Raw genomic sequence first — 24,026 nt, 5'->3', positions numbered from 1 at the left:
ATGTTGCGGGGTCTGTGGTTGGGAGGGGACGGGGTGGGGACCAGAGGCGCAAAACCTCGGCACCAAAAGGAGTTGGGGCGATCTCCTGAACTGTCCGTGTTGGGTTCGGGTTAGAGTTAGGGCCAACAGCCCTGCCCTAGCGGACATTGACCCTTCTCCTCTGGAGGAGCTGATACAGGTGCGACCACTGACAACTTGTTCTCTCGGCTGCAGGTTGTTCCCGCAAGGGGTTTTTTTTCCAGTGAGCTGGTGAAAGTCACACCATTCCTCAGCCATGAGTCGTCTCTGCGCCTGGATCCTTGTCGCCTTGGGAATTGGCCTGGCTCAGGAATCGAGTTGCGGGGTCCTGCGCAACGCCACACAGTTCGAGAGTTGGTTTCAAGGTGTCCATTCCAGGAGCAGGCGAGCCATCTCCCAGATCGACAAAGATGAGATTCTCCAACTTCACAATCACCTGCGAGGACAGGTCTACCCCTCCTCCTCCAACATGGAATACATGGTGAGTATCTGAGGAGGGGTCCCCTCCACTGGCCACCCCGACATCCGAGGGAGAGGTCCCCTCCACTGGCCACCCCGACATCCGAGGGAGAGGTCCCCTCCACTGGCCACCCCGACATCCGAGGGAGAGGTCCCCTCCACTGGCCACCCCGACATCCGAGGGAGAGGTCCCCTCCACTGGCCACCCCGACATCCGAGGGAGAGGTCCCCTCCACTGGCCACCCCGACATCCGAGGGAGAGGTCCCCTCCACTGGCCACCCCGACATCCGAGGGAGAGGTCCCCTCCACTGGCCACCCCGACATCCAAGGGAGGGGACCCCTCCACTGGCCACCCCGACATCTGAGGAAGCTCGAAGAAAAACAGGTCCTGCCTAGAATACATTTGCCCTAAAGAAATAAAAGGGAGTCCATTCAATGAACTAATCTTTATCTACCTTTAATTGGTTTAGGTTATATCTTTTCATTTTTAGTTAAGGATGTAAAGCATAGAACAGTACAGGTCAGGAACAGGCTCTTTGATCCATGATGGGTTGACCACCAAATCCCATCAGTCTGCAGATGATCCATATCCCCCTGTGCCAAACCATTCCCTGCATGCCTTGTGTCTGTCTAAATGCCTCTTAAAAGTCACTATGGGTCTCCTTCCACCCCCTTTGCCTCCTCCACCAACCTGGCAGCACATTCCAGTGATATAACATGGTCCTCCTTTTTAAAAAAAAGTGTGTTTCACACATTTCCTTTAAACTTTCCCCTTCTCACTTTTAAAGCCATGCCTCCTGGTCATTGACATTTCCACCCAGTGGATGAAAACAAATCTCTCAACTATCTACCCTCTTTATGCCTATCAGGTTAACCCTCAAACTTCAATGCTCCAGAAGAAACAATCCAAGTTTTTTTTCCAACCTCTTTCCTGCCCCTCCATTAGATCCAAAGTCTCCACACAAGCCCTGTAATGTATCGAACAGAACCACACACATACTCTGAAGGTGGCTAGCCAAAGTTTTACAAAGCTGTAACGTGACTTCCTGACTCGTCTACTCAATGCCCATATCAATGTGCCTTCTTTATCAGCCTGTCTACTTGACTGCCACTTGCAGGGAGCTGGATTCTATGTGTTTATGGAATGAGAGATTAGACTTGGGCAAGTAGGTCTTGTTGTACCCAAAAGTACTGGAATCGCTGGAAACCTGAAATAAAACTCAGCAGATCAGGTGGAATTTATGGACTGAGAAACAGTGACTCTTTCAACAATTGGATGCTCTTGTGTTTTGTGCAAAGCTCAGGATCACCATCCGGACTGCCCCAATTTGGCATTTCATTTGCTCCTGGCATGGCCCATGTGTACTCGTATCGGAACCTGATTTGCAAAGTCAAATCAATTAGGAGAACTTGGCCACTCACACGGCTTTGCAATTAAATCTGATTCTGCCGTCCAATTCCACGTCTCGTGCTCTCTTTCATGTGCCCCCCTCTTTTTTTCTCACTCTCTCTTTCTCTTTTCCTCTCTTTTTTCTCTCACTTTCTTTTTTCTCTCTGTCTCTTTCTCTTCCCCCTCCCTGCTGTCAAAAATATTCATGACTTTGAGAAAGAAAGTGCTGTTAGTGAGGCTCTAAGGAGGGGCAGGGTGACCTCTGCCTCTCCCATTCGGTTAATCTCTTACGCTATTTTGTGCTGAGTAGTGAATTTGAGCAGATAAGGTAAACATGGCAAAGTATGAAGATACTTTTGTCTCCCATTGAATCGTTTTGTTCACACCTTTCCAATATTTGCGTGTTATTATTATTTGATGGGAGAATTTTCCTTTTGTAGTCACTGGTAATGCGACAAAATTGGGGTTATAAGATAAATGACAGGAGTGAGAAACAGAACACTTGGTAACTATTATTAGTGACATTATTTGTCAGTAGCCATGAAGAATGGCACAGTGTTAGTGTAGTGGTTAGTGCAAGGCTATTACAGCACCAGCGATCTGGATTCGAATCTGGCACTGTCTGTAAGGAGTTGGGATATTCTCTCCTTATCGATGTGGTCTTGATTTCTTCTATGTTCCAAAGACATACAGGATTGGTTGGTTGATCGATCACATGGGTGCATTTGGTGCAGCCTCGTGGGCTGTTCCTGTGTTGTGTCTCTAAAGTAAAAATTATTAAGTATGAAACCTAGATAGTTATGATAAATATTGTAAATCCCTTTCATTTATCCTTGATTAAAATGTCTATAAATAATCACAAGATAAGCCTCTTTCACAAGTGCAATCCCAGGAATTAATGGTCAATTGGCCTTTTAAGTGCCAAGTGTGAAAACAAAATCAGCTCAACGCTGGCATCAGATGATATCATCTCATGCCGGGGATTGATGGCCTCAACTCCTAGTACAATCCCTGGCATCTGCAGACGCCGGCGTTGCAATCAGGCAAGTGTGAAATGGGGAATTGCATTGTGGGATTGAAATGACCCAAGTTTTGGTGTGAGAGCAGGAACGTGAAGGATTAAAATGAAGGTATAAACTTTGCCGTGGGAAATATTTTTAAACAGCATGGGAAAGTTGGTAGCTCTATAGCGCATGATTTATAAAGTTCTTGGGGGAAAAAGCAATGGTCAACCTGACTTCCCAGAATGCCGTGCAGCAGAGAAATCCTTTCGTGAATGCTCCATGCACGTAGCCAGTCATACAGCCCTTTCTCGGCCACATGGCATTCTGGGAGGGCAGGTCTGCCATTGTTTTTTTCCCCATGGTATTTATAAATTTTACTTGATAGCATTACCAACTTTCCCCACACTGTCTAAAAAATGCCCACTCTTGCTATTTATTGCTAGAACTTTCCCACGGTCCCTTATAAAGGTGAATATAGGATGGCACAACAACAGGAGCTGAAGAGCTCATTCTGTGCTGTACGTAAAGCTTAATTATGTTATAATTATGTATGATTAATTTTGGATTCACGATTTAGGGCAGGTTTATCATCACTTGATGTGTCATGACATCACCAGTAGAAGGTAGAACAGTCCTAATCCTGGGGATGGCTCCTTGCAAGTGTGAAAGGGTTCAGTGTCCCAGTTAAGAATGGTCAAGTGTGAAATGCCAAACCCCCATTCCTGTCCTAGGATGCAAGTGTGAAAGGGACTATAGATTATGTGTATGATCGAAGAAAGATTAAAAGAGAACTGTTGTAGGGAACATGCAGACAGACCGGTATGGAGATATAAATCCCATCTAAAGCTATTGCAATTCTTCGATAATTCACAGTATTAAAATGAATAAGCAGTGCATGGAAAAAAGGGGAATTTCAACACCAAAAATTCAATGATTGGGCAATTATAAAGGATGTTTTAATTGTAATTAAAAGTGTAAATGTTGGAAATATTCAGCAGGTCAAGCCTTGTCTTTGGGAAGAGGACTGCAAAAACAAGAAAATAAGAATGTTTCTATTTGCAGCGAGGGTAGGGGGAGTTTAACTAGTCAAACGTGCGTTGCAGGCAGCGAACTGATCTATTCAAAGAAGACCAAGGTTCTCAGAACAGCCTGGGGATGGAGGTGTTAAAGGATTGTTCATCCGTAGAACAGATGAGCTTATTTGAAATTGGAATTAAAATTGGAAATTGAAATATCAATGTTAATTGATTAATTTAATTAAACTTGGGAAAGAGATCCAGGAGTATCAGAGACAGACCCACCAGCTTCTTCACACAGGACGTGAGACTGCTGGAGAATTGATGAACTGCTTATACAAACCTTCAAATACTCTACTATTTATTTAACAATATTTATTTGTGTGCATTAATGTATTGCCTATGTATTGCTTGTCATTTTGTGCGCTATTTCTGGATGTATATTTGCATATTTTTGCATTGAGGGCTAAAAGATGTTGTTTCTTCCAGTTGTTCTTACACAATCAGATGATAATGAACTTGAACTTAAAAGTTGGGAAAGGCAGCAGGAGGCATCTCCGTCCTGAAATATTCTCTCTCTCTCTCTCTCTCTCTCCCACACACACATTTTCTGCAGATGTTGTTCAACTTGATGACTGTTCCTTGCATTTTCTGTTTTCATTTTAGATTTCAGCATTTGCCATTTTTCTACGTAATCTGTGGAACCATAAAACACTTCTGCACAGAAAGAGGCCCTTTGGCCCATCTAGTCTGTGCAGAACTGTTATGCTAGTCCCATCCAAGTATCTATCCAAATTTTTCTTAAATATTAAAATCGAGCCTACATTCACCACTTCAGCTGGCAGCTCATTCCATACTCTCTGTGTGAAGAGGTTCCCCAAATTGTTCCATTTAAAATTTCACCTTTCACTCTAAACTTGTGTACTTGACTCACCCAACCTCTGTGGAAATATTTATGGTTTAATGGTGGATGCTTTACAGTCCATCATTTTGTAAGTTAATGCTTGATATGTTTTTTGGTAGGAGTGGGATACTGAATTGGAACGGTCTGCTGAAAGCTGGGCCCAACAGTGTGTTTGGGATCATGGCCCCTCTCATCTAATCAAGTCAATAGGTCAGAACCTGGCAGTGCACTGGGGAAGGTAAGATGACCACAGCATGTTTCTCATTCACTCTTGAGGTTATTTGTTCAGACCTTTTGTAAATACAAGCAGTAGTTTGAAAATTAAATTCCACAAAGCTACTTTTGTATAATGAACACATTGGAGTTCAAGTCACACCCGTGTAAAATTCGTTACTGTTTTAAACCTCTTCTAAAGGTATCCAGGTTTTACAGGGATTGGACATGATGTTGGGTGGTGGCACAGGCAATAAGGCCTATTCCTGCCCTTCCAAAGAAAATTATTTTCATTCAAGCAATGATGGGCAGAAAAGACCACATGTGGCACCAAAGCTGTTCCACAATAATGGAATATATCGTTCAAGAGAATACACACCCTCTTCAACCCTTCCTCTCTCTCCCCACCCCCCCCCCCCCCCCACCAATGTCTAAAGCAGTGATTTCCTGACAGAGGTAATTAACCAGATAAAACCCAGGCCAATTAAAAAAAAAAATTAGAAAAAACCTTGCTGATTTCTACAGGCAATCAGTATGGATAAAAATATTACCCAGAGACGGGCCTGAATTATTTTAAAAGTCTAATGTCTTTAACATTCTTCCTGCTCCCACAACAGGGCCCAGGCTGCTAACCAAACTCTTGGTAACTTTCCATATGATTCTTACAACTGCAGGTTAATTTGTAAGTTTGCATTTTCAACAGTGAGGGCAGTTGTAGCGTCTTTGTACAACTCTGCCAGAACCTTGGCACATTGTGTTTGCCACCTGCTCCACTCTGCATCATGTATGCATTACAATATCTAATTGCTGTTAATCTGATTAAACAGGAAAGATTTGTTCACATGTGACTTGAACACCAATGTGTTTATCAAGAAAAATGGTTTTTGAAATTTGATTTTCATTTTCCAAACGACTCCTTGTATTTACATGTTTGTTCATACTTTAAATAAAATTCATTGAAAACATGACATAATAACATAACTGCACAATATAATGGGAAATAATTTAAATTTGAATGATTTATTTATCATTATTGACTGAAAGCTCATTGAAGGAAAGGTATTTTTCTTAAAATTGAGATTCCCCAAAAGTTACAGCAACTTTTTTGCCAGTGCAACCTGTGTATTGGAATTTATAGTTTATATCATGGACTGTCAAAGACAGAGTTTCTGTCCACGACTTTTGTCATTTCTCAGTTCTCAGTATAATAGATTCCTATAACAATGTTTAGAATAGATGTTACTTTTGTAAATACATTAGTTAAGAACAGTGTCACCTGTTTCTTTCTTCGTAAAATTACTTACAAGGAGACAATTTGGCCCATTGAATTCATACTAGCTCCCAACAAAGGAATATCAATCCCATGCCCTCTTTGTAATGTTGCTAGTTATTCTCTCTCAACTCCCTCTCATTCTTGTCATTTACCTACACTAAGTTGTAATTTACAGTTCCCAATTCATCTCTCATTGATCAGGTATGTTTTCCCTGCAAATTACTCAATGTTTCCATTAAAGAAAATTATCTGGCACGTTTTCTGAATTACAGCACCATCAATGATGCAACTTATAAGCAGGTGCCCATGACAGAGTCATTTTCTGTGGTTTCAGATATCGTTCTCCAGCTTCACACGTGCAGGCATGGTACGATGAAGTCAAAGATTACACCTACCCATATCCACATGAGTGCAATCCTTGGTGTCCTGAAAAATGTTCTGGTGCAATGTGCACCCATTATACCCAAGTAAGTAGATTTCACTACAAAACAATTGCTTTACATTCTGGCCAAATAGTTGTCTGAGGAGCAAAATCGATGTGAATTTTAATGGATCTCAACATATCATTATTTCACTCTTACAAAATAACATCTATGAGATGAAGAATAGCTCTGATAAACATGGAACCAATCTTCAGAAGGAGACTAGAAGGACTGTGTTTGAAAGAGTTAAGCTAAATGTTGACAAAGAAAACAAGATTTGGTTTCATCAAGTGGTGTAAGGGAGTTGAAGTTGGGTGAATATGGCTAAATCTGTGATTTGTTAGTTTGTGTCCTCCTCCAAGAATTGTGAAGCACTTTATAGGTTCCTGGGGAGTTGCATTAACATTATTAATGTGCATTTCTATGCAAGTATCCAACCTTTCTTACCTTAATGATAATGTTTGATCTGCTTAAAAGTGCTGTTACATATTTGTACTTCAATATGTATTGTTCAATAATAGTTAACTACTTTTAATAACAGGTTCCGATCTGAAATGGCCAGGGTAAAGAAAATGACAGGGTAGCTTGGAAATCACAGCATTAAATGGATTACAAAGACAACAGGCTGTTAGAAGGAGAATGTAAAGTTTAGTCCATCTGGCAACAACGGTTTGCCCAAGAGATTTATATGTACACGTATTGCTTTCTCCAGACTGTCTTCCAGCAATATTTTTTTTCCAGGCAGTCATTTTAATGTCAATCTTTTAAATTGACAACCAGATATAAGTAGAATATGATAAGTATTCTAAATGCCACAATAAAATTTAAATAAATTTTTTTAAATTAAAATTTTAAATTAAATTAAAATTTAGACATACGGGATGGTTACACCCAAATGATCTACAATGCCTGGTACGTTTCAAATGATGGGTGCAAACCGGAACCCCTGAGGGAAAACCCACGCAGACATGGGGAGAACGCACAAACCCCTTACAGACTGCGTGGGATTTGAACCCCATTCCCGATCACTGGCACTGTAAAGGCTTTGCGCTAACCGCTACGCCAAACATGCCGCTCTATAACCCATTGTAAGATAAAACCTGAAACAATCACTGTGTTAAAGAAATTGCAGTAACTTGCAACAAACTTCAAATGAAGCTTGGAACTAAATCTGAAAACAAATGTAGCTTGGATATCCAGGGGTCACAGAGAGAGGTGAAAACTTGTTTTCAGATTAATTTAGAAACTAAATGTAGGAAGACTGTTGAAGTGTTTCTATACACACACCTTGGCAGAATTCGCAATGCACTTTCCTTGATTTACTGATGACCAAACACTGGAACATATGCCTTCAGTTATGTTTCATTGATCCAAAACATTTGCAAACATCTGCAGATAGTTACACTTGTCAATTTAATCATGATCCATTCAGTCACTGTCTAAGCTTTCATATGAGTAATTCAGCACTTTTCCTTTCTTAGGCTTGTATAATAACTTCACCCTCCTAATGACTCCCACCCTCATTTTCTCCTCTAAGTAGGGGTTATTTGTTATTTATTAGTTCGCAATTCATAAAATATCGACTTGAATGAGAAAAGCTCGTAGTCAATTGAGAAGTATTAAAACTTAAATTCCCTGTGTTAATTTTTACCTGGCTAGCAGGAACCATTTGTGAGAGAAAGGCATATTTAAACACTGATAAGTCTTTCATTTTTCTTTTGCAGTTGGTGTGGGCAACAACGAACAGAGTGGGCTGTGCTGTCCACGTTTGTGCAAGGATGAACGTGTGGGGAGAAATCTGGGAGAATTCTGTCTATTTAGTGTGCAACTATTCACCAAAGTATGTTGTTAATTCTCACTATTGCCTTTGTGCGAGCAGGTCTTCGGCTCTGTCTTTGGTCTAATCGGCAGTTTTTTATTGAGGTGATTAACTTTGTCATTGAAATGTTCAGAGTTTTTAATCCTTTATTCACCTGGTCAAAGCAATAGATGTGAACATATAAATCTATTACTGAAATCCTGCTGCCAATTTATGCGTGTACAGTGAAACTCCGATAATCTTGGAACTGTGCCAATAGTGATTGGATGTGCTGCTCCAATTATTTCTCACAAATCTGTTTAGTTCACTGTGTTTATAGCTGAACAACGCAGGTGCTACCAATTTTAACATGACTCAGAATTATTTATCTGCTTATTACAGACCATGATGAGGGGTTGTCACCAGGGCAAGCATAAAGTTACTATCTATAGGTTGGCATTTATGTATCATTTTCTTTCCTCCCCTTTTGATAAATGGGTACATTTTTCATTTGGTTATATTCGTCAACCGAATTTTGGATAACTATTGAGATGCTTCTCTCAATTTTTTTCTCAACTGTCAACTTAAACCGGTCAGGATTTGGAGAAGCATAGAAGGGATAGCTAGTCAGTATCTTTAACCCGCAAATGAAATATCAAGAACTAGAGGACTCAGCTTTAAGGTGAGAGGGAGAAAACTTCAAGGAGATCGGTGAGAGAAGTTTTATGCACAGAGAGTAGAGGGCACTTGGTACATGCTACAAGAGTAATGATGAGAGTAGCACCTAAGAGACATTTAGACAGATGCATAAACGTGCACGGAATGGGTGGATAGGGGTGATGGGCATGCAGGTGGGACTAGTTGAATTTGGCATTACGGGTTGACACAGACACTGTGGGTTGAACAGCCTTTTCCTCGGTTTAGATTATTCCTTGCTCTCTCCTTTAGAGATATAGTCATACAGCATCATTCATGTGAATGGAATTGGCATTGAAATTCTCTGCTGTTTTTTAATCCACCAGGGGAAATTGGATTGGGGAAGCTCCATACAAACATGGCCGCCCATGTTCAGAGTGCCCACCTAGCTATGGTGGGGGTTGCAAGAACAACCTCTGCTACAAAGGTATGTAAACATATTGAAAAACATTAACCACCCAACTTCCAAATATGATCCATGACTATCCTTGACAATACATAGGGGGGTTTTATTTGAATGTTGAAGAGTGCTGTCTGCTTAATATTTTGGATCGCTGATACAAGGAGGGTTATTGAATTAACGTGGAGACGTCACAGTGGCTGCAGAAACTAATAAGGATAAGGTGTTGGACTAAGGAGCTGCTTGGGGAAAAAAGGAGTGAGATACAATAACTGTAAGAAGACCAGGGGGAAAGGTTAGAGCTCACAGAAAGATGTGACAGAAGTAGGAGTATAGGAGACGGAGAAAGTGACTACACAGACAAACTGGCACTCAGGGGAAGCTTTAGTGAGGACATAAAAATATGATGTTAAATTTTGGAATAAAGAAAAGTCAACTGGCTTCCTAAAACTGATCAGAATTACAGAAGAAGTGAAAGATGTCCCTGCCACATCAATGGCAGGGCATCAGAGTAATTACATTCTACACAATAATAATTATAAAAAGTGTATCGGACAGAAACAATTTGAAATAAACCAGATAAGAAACTTGAAGCTGAAGATCTTTGAATCAGAATTCCAAATCAGTTTTATTGTCATGAAGAGATGTTATGAAATTTGTTGTTTTGCGGCAGTAGAATTGTGCAGAACAAGGTGAAAAATGGCTAAAAAATTAGTTCTGTAAAAAGCAGATAAAATAAACAAATAAACAACTTGTTCTGTAAGTCCATAGGGCTCATTGTTTGGTCAGACCTCTGATAGCAGAGGGGAAGAAGCTGTTTTTGTAATGTTGAGTGTGTGTCTTCAGCCTCCTGCACCCCCTTCCTGATGGTAGTAGTGAGAAAAGGTGGTGATGGTACTTGATGACAGAAGCTGCTGTCTTGAGGCACCGTCTCTTAAAGATGTCCTTAATGGAGTGAAGACTAATGCCCATGATGTGTCCTGTACATTGGTGCTTCCATAGTAGACATTGATGCAACTAGTCAGAATGATCTCTCCCTGGAAAAATTTGCAAGACAACAAAGCTCCTGAAACTCTTGACAAAATGTAGCCACTGGTATGCTATCTTCATGGTTGCATCGAATGGCACATTCAACAATATTTGTACAAACAGAATGAAGGAGAAACAAAAAGTAACATTAACAAGTAATTATTTGTTTACTGGCAATTCTAGATATTCTAATCACTGTTTCAATAGTGTGTGCGTCTTTCTACAGGTCACTTCTTATGGCATTGACACAGCACAGCATTTTACCAGTTGCTGGATGATATATGATTTACTGAAGGAGTTTAAAATTTACTTTAGCATAGACATAAATACGGGTTTCAGGAAAAAAAAATGGCACGTGGTTTCCAGTATATTTTCTGTTTGCTATTGGGAAAGGATTTTAATGTTTACCTCTTTTCCTCAGTCTAAATTAATGTAATTTTCAGTCTATTAATTTAATGTTTTTAATCCAGTTGACTTTGGCGAGCAAAATTCACTTCTGTAATGAATAGCTGCTTGTTTCTAAACAGAACATACCATTTTCAGCTGCCAGTTACAGTGTTAATTGTTGATTTGACACTAAATGAACTTTGAGTAATATCACACACATTTCTTTCCATTGAGGATAATTAAGCAGTCATCAAAATACAATCAGACAGAAGCAAACCCAAGATCAGTACTGAAAAGAACACCTTTAATGGTTTAAACCAGACAATAGGGGCCACAGTGACTAAAATGGTCCCCAGCTCAATCTGAATATTTGCTGATTTTTCTGACCTGCCCTAATTTATCTGTTGGACCACTAAAATGGCTTTATAAAGGGGGAAAATATTAGCTGGGTCTCTTGCTTGATAATGCTGTACAAAGAACCCTTTGGGAAGTGAGTGGGTGTGCAGACATTAAGTGTGGCTGGGATTGAGCTTGGATGCAGTGCAATTTAATTTACCTGGAGCGACTCAGGCCAAGATTGCAGACATGGTCCTCAGAGGAACCTCAGCAGAGGGATGAACAATGGGCTGTAAAGTTCATTTGGCACTTGCAAGTGTAGATGGATTTCTGCCTTGAAAGTTCTTGAATGGTTCCATTGTGTTCATGTTTATAGACATTGTGTTGCTCATGTGTAAGTGGGGTCTAAGGAGTTGGAAGGGTGGAGGGAGGGGTTGAAGTTATTTATTTAAACCAAGATATTGTCAGTGGTGCAGATGGTGTCCAAAACATGGATGCAGCAGATATTGTTTGAATTTATTTCACTAGGAGTTTGATAGCATCAATGTGGGGAGGGGTGAGAAATGATGGCAGTGGTATTGGTCGGAGTTGTCATTCAAAGAGGTTTCATTATTGAGGTGAGGGGTACAGCCAACATGGACACTGTATGGGTAACCACAGGCCAGATAGCCCTGTTGAGTCCATGGAGGTGAAAACTACATGGGAATATAAACTGATATAAAAGAAAAGAAAAGACTTGGAATCATTGTCCCAGAAGTGAAATTTGCAACCCTAATTATAAGTTTTCTGTGCAAAATTATTTCTGACCATATTTCACCATCTACTTTCAGATAGTACAATGAGAAGACCACAGCATGAACATACAAATGAAGTCGAGCCTCCTCAGATCAATACAGACATGTTAATTCCTTGGACTGTATCACAGTTCCAACCAAAACCCAAACCACAACCCCAGCCAAAGGAGGAATATAGCGGCGATGAATACATGAGTAAGGATGCATTTAAGTTGCATGCATAGTTTACTTAAATGCGGCAGAAATCATTGTGTGCCATTAGGTAAAACCAAGCTTGTGTGGCTCATGACTGCCTTGAGAGCACAGGTGAAGCTAGGTCTCCATTGGAATGAACAAGTGAATTAAGATGAGAACAGGCTAGTTAGCAATCTGTTAGTGTTTAACAATAAAGCATTTGTAAGATGGGTCCATTTGCTTGCAAAAAGAATTCCTATCAGAGCTCTGAGTGAAGGTAGTAACCGTGTACATGGAAGTGTGTACAATCTGCTGGGATTGAGATCATGTTGCATCTAAAGTCCACTTAATTATGATAGAAATGGAAATGTTGTAATTATTCATTAATGCCTTGGAATGTTTCTTCTCCATCGTTGCTTTTACCAACATTATCTATCTTGGACTGGAGCTAGGTTTTGACATCCCATTGTTGGTGAATGTTTGTTTTCTTACCCATCGTTTCATTCTCCATCCCCATGGGACAGCTCTTCTCCACTTTCCTCATCTCTTCAACATTTGTTTTTCACCTTCATTGAAGTAGATTCCAGCTAATGTTTCTATGCTACATTGTCCAAGCATACTGCCCAATCATGTGCTCAGATGCAACATGCACTCATGTTGAGAACTGTGAAAAGGCATTTACAGGATTGAAATCCAGAAGCATTCATGTTGGGCAAATACGAAAGTCATGCAAAATCAGTAGTCGGACCCAAGTGGTAATGTTGTCCAATTCTGAACACCAGATTGTAAGAATAATGTCCAAGCCTTGGAATGTGTTTAGCAGAGATGTACCAGAACAAGCCTCTGGATAAGAGACTTCACTTAGGAAAAGAAACTGAGATTATTGTGGGAGGAGGATTTAAAAAAAGTTATGAAAGGTTATGTTAGTTCCCTCTCCATGAAATCTGCCTATTTTGGTTGAATCAAAATTTTCATTGCACTGTTTGCCGATCTAATCCATCCAGGAGAACCGAGCTGGGTAAGATGATCATCTCACCAGGAGGAAATACTATCGACCTGACTCTGAGCTAAAGATACTACTCCTCTTTGTACACCACCACCCTCCTGGGCAACCCCCACCCCCACACATTCCTCCCCCCTCCCCTTCCAACCATTTGCAAATCACCCCATACCAGCATTCATCAATGCTTCCACAAAGATCTGTTTCACCCTAGGCTGGATTAAGTAGTTGGGAAAGCATTCTCTGTCTCAATCTAGCCCCTGCCTTAAGGCAAACCTCTCAGATTGACTGTGCACGCATGAATATTCAACCCCGCATTGGGAAATCTCCACGAATAGAAAATGGGTCATATTGACCATTCTGTCATCCTGGCCCTGCTCTGAAAGTGCAGTAATGGAACCTGCTCAGAAGGGCTGTTGTGGGGAAGGGGTGGGGGGCAGAGCTGACAGTACTTCATCCAGCGTGAAGTCATAAAGTGGCAATTGTCACTGCCTGCTTTTCAAAGTTTTCCAGAATCTCTGACCCTTTTATCAATGCTGTTGCACACTTCCTGTATTGATGCAGAACACTGGAGGTGAAGGAATTTATGTTTATCAATCTCAATCAGCAGGGGATAGCCACCTCCCTCTGAATTAATCCAGGACGATGCTTATCTGGATATAGGCTTTCTGAAAACGAGCTACTGCTCGAGAATACGGTTTTCTATTGAACTTGGATCTGATATTATTGTTATAAAATCTACACCATATAAATCATTTCAGATTTAATTTAGGATTAATCTTCCATAAAACCTGTGCTTTATTTTGATATGTTTATTCATGATTAGTAAAAGTTAATGTTAATAATTGAAATGCACTGATTCTAAGTATTCTTCAACTCTCCTTTCCTGAAGTGAATCAACACCTTCCTTTCTGAATTCCTGTTAAATATTCTCATTTAAAATGACTGCCTCATAGAACATTACATTGCAGCACAGGACAGGGACTTCAGCTCTCAATGTTGTGCTGACCTATATATTCCTACCAAAAAAAAAAGATATCAAAACCCTTCCAACTTGTAACCCACTATTTTTTTCTTTCATCCATGTCTCTTAAATGCTCTAATGTGCCAGCCACCATCATCATGTCTGGCAAGGCATTCCAGGCACCCACAACTCTCTGCATATATATAACAAAATATACACCTGGTGTCTCAACAAAACTTTCCTCCCTTCACTTTGTACATGTCCTCTGGTGTTCGCTATTCCCACCCTGGGACAAAAGCACTGGCTGCCACCTTATCTGTGCTTCTCAGAATCTTGTAGATCTCTATTAAGTCTCCTCTCATCCTTCTTTGCTCCAAAGAGAAAAGTCCCAGCTCTGCTAAGCTTGCCTCAAAAAACTTATTTTCCATTCCAGGGAACATCCTGGTAAATCTCCTCTGCACCCTCTCCATAGCTTCCTATAATGAAGTGACCAGACTGAATTGCAACACTCTAAGTGTGGTCTCACCAGAGATTTGTAGAGTTGCAACATGACTCTTGAACTCAATCCTCCATCTAATGAAGCTCAGCATCCCATAGGCTTTCTTAACTATCCCATCAACCTGTGTGGCAACCTTGAGAGATGTATGGATTTGGCCTGCAAGGTCCGCTGTTCCTCCGCAGTTTTAAGTGTCTGACCCTGTACTCTATCTTGTGGTTTGACCTTCCAAAATGCATCACCTCACACTTGCCCTGATTCAAATCCATCTGACACTTTTCCACCCAACTCTGCATCCTGTCTATATCCTTTTTTAAATTACGGCAACCTTCAGCTCCATCCACATTGACTCCAACCTTCATGTCATCTGCAAACTTACTGGCCCATCCTTCCACTCCTTCATCCAGGTCATTTATAAATATCACAAAGACCCAGAACAGATCCCTATGGAACTTCACTAGTCACTAATCTTCAGGCAGAATACTTTTCATCTACTACTTCTCTCTGCTCTTTACATGCAAGCCAATTTTTAATCCACACAGCCAAGATTCCATGGATCCAGAGCCTCATGACTTTCTCAATAAGTCTCTCATGGTAACCTTGTCAAATGTCTTACTGAAGTCCATATAGACTCCATCTACCACCTGACATTCATCAATTTCCTTTGTTACCTCCTCAAAAAACTCAATTAGGCTTGTGAGGCACGACCTTCCCTTCACAAAGCCATGCTGACTATCCTTGAGTAGACTGGACTTCTCCAAATGCTCATAGATCCTATCCTTAAGACTCTCTCCAATAGTTTACATGCCACTGACGTAAGACTCACTGGTCTATAATTCCCAGGATTCTCCTTATTAGTCTTTTTTAAACAAGGGAGCGACATTTGCCATTCTCCAGTCCTCTGACACCTCCCCTGTGGCCAAAGAGGATTTGGAGATCATAGCTACTGCCCCAGCTATCTCTTCTCTCACTTCCCACAGCAGCTTGGGATATATCGTGTCCAACCCCAGAGATTTATCATTATTAATGTCTTTAAGATCCAACACTTCCTCCTTCTTAATCTCAACATCATCCAGCACTCAAACCTATTCTATTCCGACCAAACGCTGATCAAGGTCCTTTCCTCTGGTGAATCCTGAAGCAAAATATTTATTTAGGACCTCCCCAACCTCCTCTGCCTCCAGGCACATGTTGCCTCCTTTATCCTGAAGTGGCATCACCTTCATTCTCATCATCTATCTTTTTTCCATACACATACAATTCTTCTATTCTCAGTCCCATATTTTCCTCAATGACCCCAAGTCTTGCTATGCAAATGCAATCATCTCATTCCAGATCTGTAATTATGTTGCTTATGCTTTTGAGTCAATTTGCTGCCTTGCTTAATTACAACAGTAAAAGTGAAGAAAATTTAACAAATCTGTTGCTTTGGGGTGTTAATGAGTTTAATTCATAATCCAAGCAGCCCATTTCACCATTTGGTACATTTACTACTTGCACTCAATTGGTAAAATCATTTCACACAACTTCAATGCTAAAATTGAGTCCGCATTCACTTCAGCTGGCATCGCGTTCCATACTCCTACTAGTTCCCCATAAACCTTTTCCCTTTCACCTTTAACCGATGCCCTCTGGTTTGTATCTCATCTACCCTCAGTGGGAAAAGCCGACCTATTGCATTTCCATAGTTCTGTTCACTCTGCAAAGATAATCTTGAGGCTTTTTTTGTTGTCAGTTCAATGGCAACAAGCCCAATCAATACTCGCTGTGGATCTTTACACACCTACATATATTCCAGCAAGGGCTTTGTGTAAAAGAAGTATTCTTGCTGTTCCTCTGCCAGAGTTCATGATCACTTGAAATAAAGAACAATAACTATCGCACTTCTACTGGAGAGTTCTTGAATGTTTTACACTGTCATTTGACATTTTTCTCCCTGATCTCCTTCCATCACATGTTAAATGTGTAAATTAAGCTTGAAACCTAGCACCTAAATCAGCACAATGTCCTTTTCCTCAGCATCAAATCTCAGTAAAAGTTGTTGCTCGGTGAATATTCAAGTGGGGCTGATACGATAAAAAAGTTAGGAGTTTAATTTTGGAGCTCGCTTTAATGAAGCATCTTCATCCTTGGTCTGGTGATGTTATTCAGTCATTACTGAATTGAAACAAAATGGCTCAAATCTCACTGTCACAAACACAAATGTATAGGCCAGGGTTCAAACACTTTTTAAAGGGACTGCATCCATTGACTATCTAATATTGTTCACTTATAAGCAACAACACAACAGCCTTAGAAGCAACGAACCCGTAAAACACAGAATACCGAGTCAGTTGACTAATTGCACTTTTACCATCACCACATAGCACAATTTGGAAGGAACAAAACAAATTTGAATTTTCATCACGTTTAAAGTGAAACAGGGTCCTTCTTCACTCCAATTCAATGCAAGTTGAGACAAATCCAAATCTTCCAGAATGTTGGTGCAATATGCTAAGTTGAATTAGGAAAAGAATGTCTCTTAGACAATTTTTCCGTTGCTAATTCTTAATATACTTTACATTATCTATTACCCTTTTACTTTAATTATGTCACAAGAACTCCTTATTTTGTGTCAAGGACTTCTACTTGATTTGAGTTAGAAATTGAGCAGAAGAGGCTGTACTGCAATGTTCAGTGATTTACTTAAACAACTTTCCACAGGGCTTGATTTCTAATTAATGGCTTGCTTAGCTACATCCTCTGCCCAATCAGAACAGCTAGGTCAGTTGTCCAGGCTCATTTCTGGCTCAAGAATGCAGGACGTATTAAGTCAGCGGAAGTATATAAATATGGAGGAGGAAAATAAAATGTTTGCCTTATATAAAAACACACACAAGGTTGAAATAAATGGGTTAAAAAATACCCTGCCATTAACTCAGGTCTCTGGACCGGTTAACAAGTGGAGACTGGAAAATGAGGGGGAACTTGCTTTAGTCATCCATAAAAATGCTGGAAGAATAACAATTGTAAAAAGCATGCTGTCTCAGAAAGTCTTATTTTCAGAAACAATTCTCTGAAAACTGCACAAATCTTATAACCTATTATTTTAGCCCCTTTCTCTTATAATAGTATTTGTTTAATTTTTGACGCTGGCTGAATTTGTTAAGAATTGCTAAGGTCACTTTGACTTATTGCATTTGTCATCTGTGAAAGAGTTGCAATGAATTCCGACTGCCCACCATCTTTACCCCCTTCGTGATAGAATAAAGCCCGATGAAAGTCTAAGGCGCTTTCTCAGTTGGTTACTGGAAATTACACAATTGCCTCCATGTCCACTGGGCCTCTAAATGTGTAGAAATGCTTTTGAGCAACTCTATTCCTTTTGATAATGGTGAAATTCCCTTTTTTTCAGTCACCACTGCCTCCAATCTCCAAGTTCCTCATTTTCAGTTTTGAATTCACATCTCCTTAATGTCCTTCCCTACAATTCCCTTAGTTGAAGCATTGGACTCTCGGTCAGGTGGTTCTCCTTTAAAATATTTAATTGCTTTCCCTTTGTGTCTCTTTCTCTGTCTCTGTCTTGCTTACTCCCTTTTTCTCTCTGTCTGTCTGCCTCTCTCTTTCTCTCACACCCTAGATGCTGGCCGAGTAGTTGTGCATCTTAAGCTTCTATGTCAGACACCACAGAGCAGAGGACTTTCTTGAACTTTTGGCAGACAAATACATTTGTCATTAATAACATCAATACAGCAACGTGTTTATATTTAATGTGATTATAGGGGCGGGGGGGGGGTGGTTTGTGTGGGTCACGGTCCTGCTTCTCCCCCTCCATCTTTACCAATCTTACATATGCCACTGGCAGATGGTTCCACTGTCCCAGAAGGACTTTTACATCTACAAACATGAGGCTTTGGATTTTCGCTTGGCTCTTTCTTGCTGTTATCTTCCAGAGTCTATAAATGTTCCTACAGTGGGTCTCCTTTCTTATTTGGTTACCCATATTTAATGAACTATTGGCACAGAACTGGCACAATGACATGCCTTATTCCATCTTCATCATTCATCTTTTCTTAAAATTACTACTGTATATCAGCAATATAGTTTGCTATTGGCTGTCCTTACAGCTGGGGTGATTCACTCATGGATAATTCATGTCTGCCAAGAGCTTTTGCCCTTTATTGGGATAGAATTTAAAGTTTGTGGCTGGTGTTTGTGTGAGAAATCCTTCCAATTTTCAATATCCTATCATATTGAACTTCAGTGGGAGGTAGGTTGCTGCCAGAACAGTCCTTGTGGATGGAGTCTTGCTGTTGGCCCATGGTTTCGTTGGCCATTCTTGAGCAGTGAGGGAGTTGTGCAGGCTGCAAGTGAAGAATAAAAGCACGGTAGCTGAGGTTCTCGCAGTGTGTCTACAAGTCCTGCGGCTGACTGTTCAGGCATAGAAGACTACAAATGGACCTCCAAGGAAAATGTCAAATTATATGATTGATCCATAGTGCAGAACAGAGCAAAGCTACTAAACAAAGTATGGCAGTGTGAGATGGAACCTAGTGTACTTTCCTTTTATTTAAGGTATTGTTCAAATCTAGCATGTTAAAAATGTTCTCAAAGTGTGATTCAATTTAAATATATTATATTTAACAAACAAAACATGGGAATATGCGTATTTTTGTCTTAATTGTAAAATATATGGCAAAAAATATAAAAACTGGAGTGAAATTGTATGCAGGGTACAAGTGGCTGCATGAAAATCAAAATATCAATGAGTGACTTCTATTGATCGCATATTCAGATTCAGATTTATTGTCAGAGAACATTCATGACATCGCTTACAACCCAGAGGTTCCCTTTTCCTCGTAGTGTAAAAAATAAACTGTACACAGCGTGAACATGTAAACAATCAAAAGGACTGTAAACAGGAAATGAATGTAAACAAACTACTGTGCAGTTGTGCATATTTCTTTGGCTTGGCTTCGCGGACGATGATTTATGGAGGGGGTAAATGTCCACGTCAGCTGCAGGCTCGATTGTGGCTGACAAGTCCATTCTAATTTAATTATTTAATGTAGACATAACATCATGATAACAAGCCCTTTCGGCCCACGAGCCTGTGCTGCCCACAAGTATCACGATTAACTGATGCTTCGAGGGTGGGAGGAAACAGGAGGACCTGGAGGAAACCCATGCAGACACATGGGGTGGGTGGGTGGGGGGGAAATGTACAAACTCCTTACGGACAGCAGTGATTTTAAACCAGGTCCCTGGCGCTGTAATAGCGTTTCACTAACTGCTACACTAACCGTGCTCCCCTAACATTCAATTAGTTGCACAAAGTAAAGACTACAAAAATGAAATAAAAAACCTTTAGGCACAAGAGACTTCAGATGTTGGAATTTGGAGCAAAGGTGCTTGCTCTGTCCCCCTATCGTCTTTTCTGGTCCTGACTTCAATCACAGGTAGTCAATTCTGCAGTTACATAACAGTTTAAAATAAGCCTCTTTTCTATCCTAAGTCTTTTCCAGTTCAGTCGTTTTAATTTATAGATTGGAAAGGTTTAAATGGATATAGGCTGAACACAGGAATATGGGCTGAACACAGGGAAATGGGACGAGCGTGGTAGCCATTGGACAGGTTGGGCTGAAGCGCCTGTTCCCATGATGTAGAACTCTATCACTCTAGCTCTATTTCTTGTATCCACATCCCCTTAATCTCGACCTTGCAATTATGGTAATAGTTCACTTCAAATGCCCCAGTTCATCCATTCATACTTTCAAGTGCCTGTATTAAATCATGTTTTCCTTCAAATAAAACAATATTTCTTTGCTTGTTCCAGGCGGCTTCCCAGTACATGGGCATTGAATTTTCAATTCTTGCTGTAGTTAATTGCACCATTGCTGTGTGTATTATCTGACGTCACTATGAATCTTCTACAGTAACCTGAGGGTTATCTGTCTGCCATTTCTTTTAAAATTTTATATTTGAGTTGTCATGCTTTCAGATCATGATATAAATTTTGATTGCTTTTCAGCTCAAGTCATCGAGTGTGAAACTAAAATGAGAGATAAATGCAAAGGGACAACTTGCAACAGGTATTATTACCTTCTCTACCTCTGTTGTTTACAGAATGAGCAGAGCTTCTTCATATCGTACTGACAAGACTAATTGAATAATGTCCTAGACTAGCATGTCAGTACCTCCACATAGTAGTTGGTTGAAACCCAATTTAGAGCAGAATTGGGTCATTCTGCCCATTGAGTCTGCTCCATGATTTAAATCATGGCTGATGTAATATTCCTCTCAAACCCATTCTCCTGCCGTCTCCCCATAAAACATGAGTAAAATAGAAGAAATGGAGTGTGCAGTGTCCTTTAGTGATCTAAAATCCTGGAAAGAAGATAATCAGCAAGGCACAAAATAATTAGTTCAGCTAGGTGATTAAAACTATTGGTTTGTACTATTGGCAAAGGCATCTGACTTTTGAAGTCCGTGTTTGATTTGATTTCCATCCAACTTTTACAGAATTTTATTGTTTCAAGATATAACATTGACTGGCAATTCTCCTGGAGAAACTGGATGTTTGGCCAGTGTGTGATCAGTCATATCATACAAGATAAAATTGTATAATTAAGAGTGGTGTGGTCGTCACGACGTTAAAAATCCCCACATTATATATGATAATTGATCACATGGGGCATAACTGTTCAGCAAAGCTTGGCCACCTTATTTACATGAGTAAAAGTTAGGTTTGCCAATAGAAGCTCCAAATTCCAGAGAAGCACCTGGACAGAGAACTTGGAAAAGTGTAGAGCATCCATTCTCAATCATTTTTTGGCTATGTTCCACCCCCCCCAGGATCTGTTCAAAGTTTATGGGCCCCCTTCCCTGAGAAGCAGTCATGTTTTCGTTTCATCTGTACTTTCAGACTGCGTAAACAATATTCATGTTACATGAGGTAAAAAGAAGACAAGGCTTTTAGTTAAATATGTTGTGTCCCCTCCCCCAGGGGTGCCATAGGGCCCCCATTGCAAATGGCTGGTATAGAGCATCCATTATTTATGACATCTGAATCTTTCAAATATGTTAATACTTTGTAGCACAAATTCCATAAATTTGGTGTTAGTTAAGTTTTTACATTTGTTTCAGAAATACTAAAGTTTTTCTAACAATGGATATGAGAAAATGCTCAATGCTGAAATTGACCATTACACCATCTCTAAGGGCACAATGATTTTATTCAAAGCCATTCACTTCTTATTTCAACTTTAATACCATTTGCAGAGAAGTATTTATGTATGAGAAGCCAGAACACACGCATGATTAAATAGGCAGTCGGAGCATCTATTATAAAGATGAATTTTATCATTTTAAATGATTGAATATATCTTCAAAGTTTGAACTGAGGATTTTTCACATGTTTTGCAAGGACTAAAAAGTACTTTCTGTTGATTAGGTATAAGTGCCCAGCCAATTGCAAATCCTCAAAGGCTAAAGTGATCGGAACACACTATTATGAAATGGTAAGGACTTTGGCTCAGTTCTTTTCAACGTTCCCTCCCAGTATAAATTTGAGTTTGCCTGCATGCCTGTGACTGCTGACCTTATCAAGATGTATGGGATTGTGAGTGGGGCTGAGAGAACATCGACCAGCATCTTCTATGACCTACCTTCCCCAATAGTATTTGAAGGAAAAGTGGACGTTGTTTCTTATCGAGTTTATTCTGGAATATCTTGTGCAAGCTGTGACTTCTGCTTTATGGTCATCTTACTTCAAGCACACAGGCAAAGTTTGCTTTAACGTGGAGCTTTTGGGCTGTGTCAGTTGATGTCGACTCAACGCATTATGTTTCTTTTCAGCAATCCAGTATTTGTCGAGCAGCCTTGCACCAGGGGATCATCAGGAATGAAGATGGTGGGCTTGTAGACATCACTCGGAAAGGAAAGATTCCATTTTTTGTCAAGTCTTTCAGGAATCATGTTCATTCTCGAAGGTGAGAGCATCTAAATCATTTATAGGGTTGCATGCATTTTCCCCGTTTTGACTTGACTGCAGCTAAATCTTAATGGATAACAATTTGTAGGTGTTCTAGCATTGCACGATATTTGATTAATTGATTGACAGATGTAATAATGATATTGAAGAAATGTGTGTCTTCATAAGCTAATAGTTTAACTTGAGGTTTATATACTTACAGTAAATTCAAGCAAGCCAATGGATTCACTGTTTCTGAAGTGACCAGTAAGAAAATTTCTTCAAATTTTATTGTTTCAGAAACCTCTTTCTTTTAATTTGAGCATTTTGAGTGTACTGAGTGTAATTTTATAATTTTGTTTTACTAGCCCAGTCAGTTGACTGCTATACTACAGTGGCTCAGCTCTGTCCATACAGAAAGCCAGCTACACATTGTCCAAGGTAAGACAGTTGGAATATCTGCAAATTATCCCTGTGCAATTCAGCATAACCTAGTGGGTAAAGAAGAACTGTATTCTGGATTAGACATTAACTTTTGTTGAAAGATGGCTTTCGACATAGAGTAAGATTTCATTTTAAACCCTCCTGCTGTAACTGTACTTCATAACCTGGTAAACAGACCTCAGGAAGAGAAAAAAAATTCAACAGGGACAATTCACTCATAATATTGTGAGACTTGGATTCTTGATCTCAGGGTGTTTCAGTCATTTATAGTTAATGATGTTCTGAAGTTCAGGAACAGTTGGAATTTGTGTGTTATCTACTCCCTAGTTTTGTTTTGGAATACTTTGTATTGATATCATACTGAAGTTTGGAAACCTTGGTGCACTTCCCTCCTAACCAATACAAACATTCTCCTCACTTTCAAACAATAAAACTCGGCCAAGTCTGGTCAATGCACAGACAGGTGATTCATGTTCCTTCATTATAATCAACTGTGCATTATTAATCATATCCAAGATCATTGCTTGGAATGGGCAATTATCAGTGGTTTCTTTCGACTCACATATCACTTTAAGTATTCCCTAGGCCATCGGCACTCTGTGATTAGTAAGGGCTTGCTTAAGGTGGCATGTGGGTGGAAAGAAAAAGTTTGGAAACTGTTTTAATCGTCCCTCATTGACTCGTTATGGGCACCGTTTCAATGGGCCAATGACAATTTTTCTCAAGAAAACTATTTCAGTAACAATTGGGTCCAGAGCAGTGATTTTCAACCTTCCCTTCCCACTCATAGACCACCTTAAGCAATCTTTTACTAATCATAGAGCACCAATGCCATAGGGATTACTTAAAGTGGTCTG

General features: G+C 40.1%; 1 protein-coding gene across 1 annotated transcript in view; it reads left to right on the top strand.

Moving 5' to 3' along the window:
* LOC138745077 (cysteine-rich secretory protein LCCL domain-containing 2-like) overlaps positions 1-24,026 on the top strand; it is a 40,479-nt gene that overhangs the window by 487 nt on the left and 15,966 nt on the right. Inside the window, exons 2-12 of the mRNA XM_069902162.1 lie at positions 214-499; positions 4,912-5,030; positions 6,613-6,745; positions 8,425-8,540; positions 9,521-9,621; positions 12,177-12,335; positions 20,785-20,845; positions 22,207-22,273; positions 22,611-22,744; positions 22,949-22,992; positions 23,094-23,166. Coding sequence (XP_069758263.1) covers positions 275-499; positions 4,912-5,030; positions 6,613-6,745; positions 8,425-8,540; positions 9,521-9,621; positions 12,177-12,335; positions 20,785-20,845; positions 22,207-22,273; positions 22,611-22,744; positions 22,949-22,992; positions 23,094-23,166 — 1,232 coding nt within the window. The 5' untranslated portion in view covers positions 214-274. The remainder of the gene's footprint in view (positions 1-213; positions 500-4,911; positions 5,031-6,612; positions 6,746-8,424; positions 8,541-9,520; positions 9,622-12,176; positions 12,336-20,784; positions 20,846-22,206; positions 22,274-22,610; positions 22,745-22,948; positions 22,993-23,093; positions 23,167-24,026) is intronic.

The sequence above is a fragment of the Narcine bancroftii genome, chromosome 10, assembly GCF_036971445.1.
Source record: "Narcine bancroftii isolate sNarBan1 chromosome 10, sNarBan1.hap1, whole genome shotgun sequence".
NCBI classification, from domain to species: domain Eukaryota; kingdom Metazoa; phylum Chordata; class Chondrichthyes; order Torpediniformes; family Narcinidae; genus Narcine; species Narcine bancroftii.
This window is presented reverse-complemented; position numbering and strand designations above follow the sequence as displayed.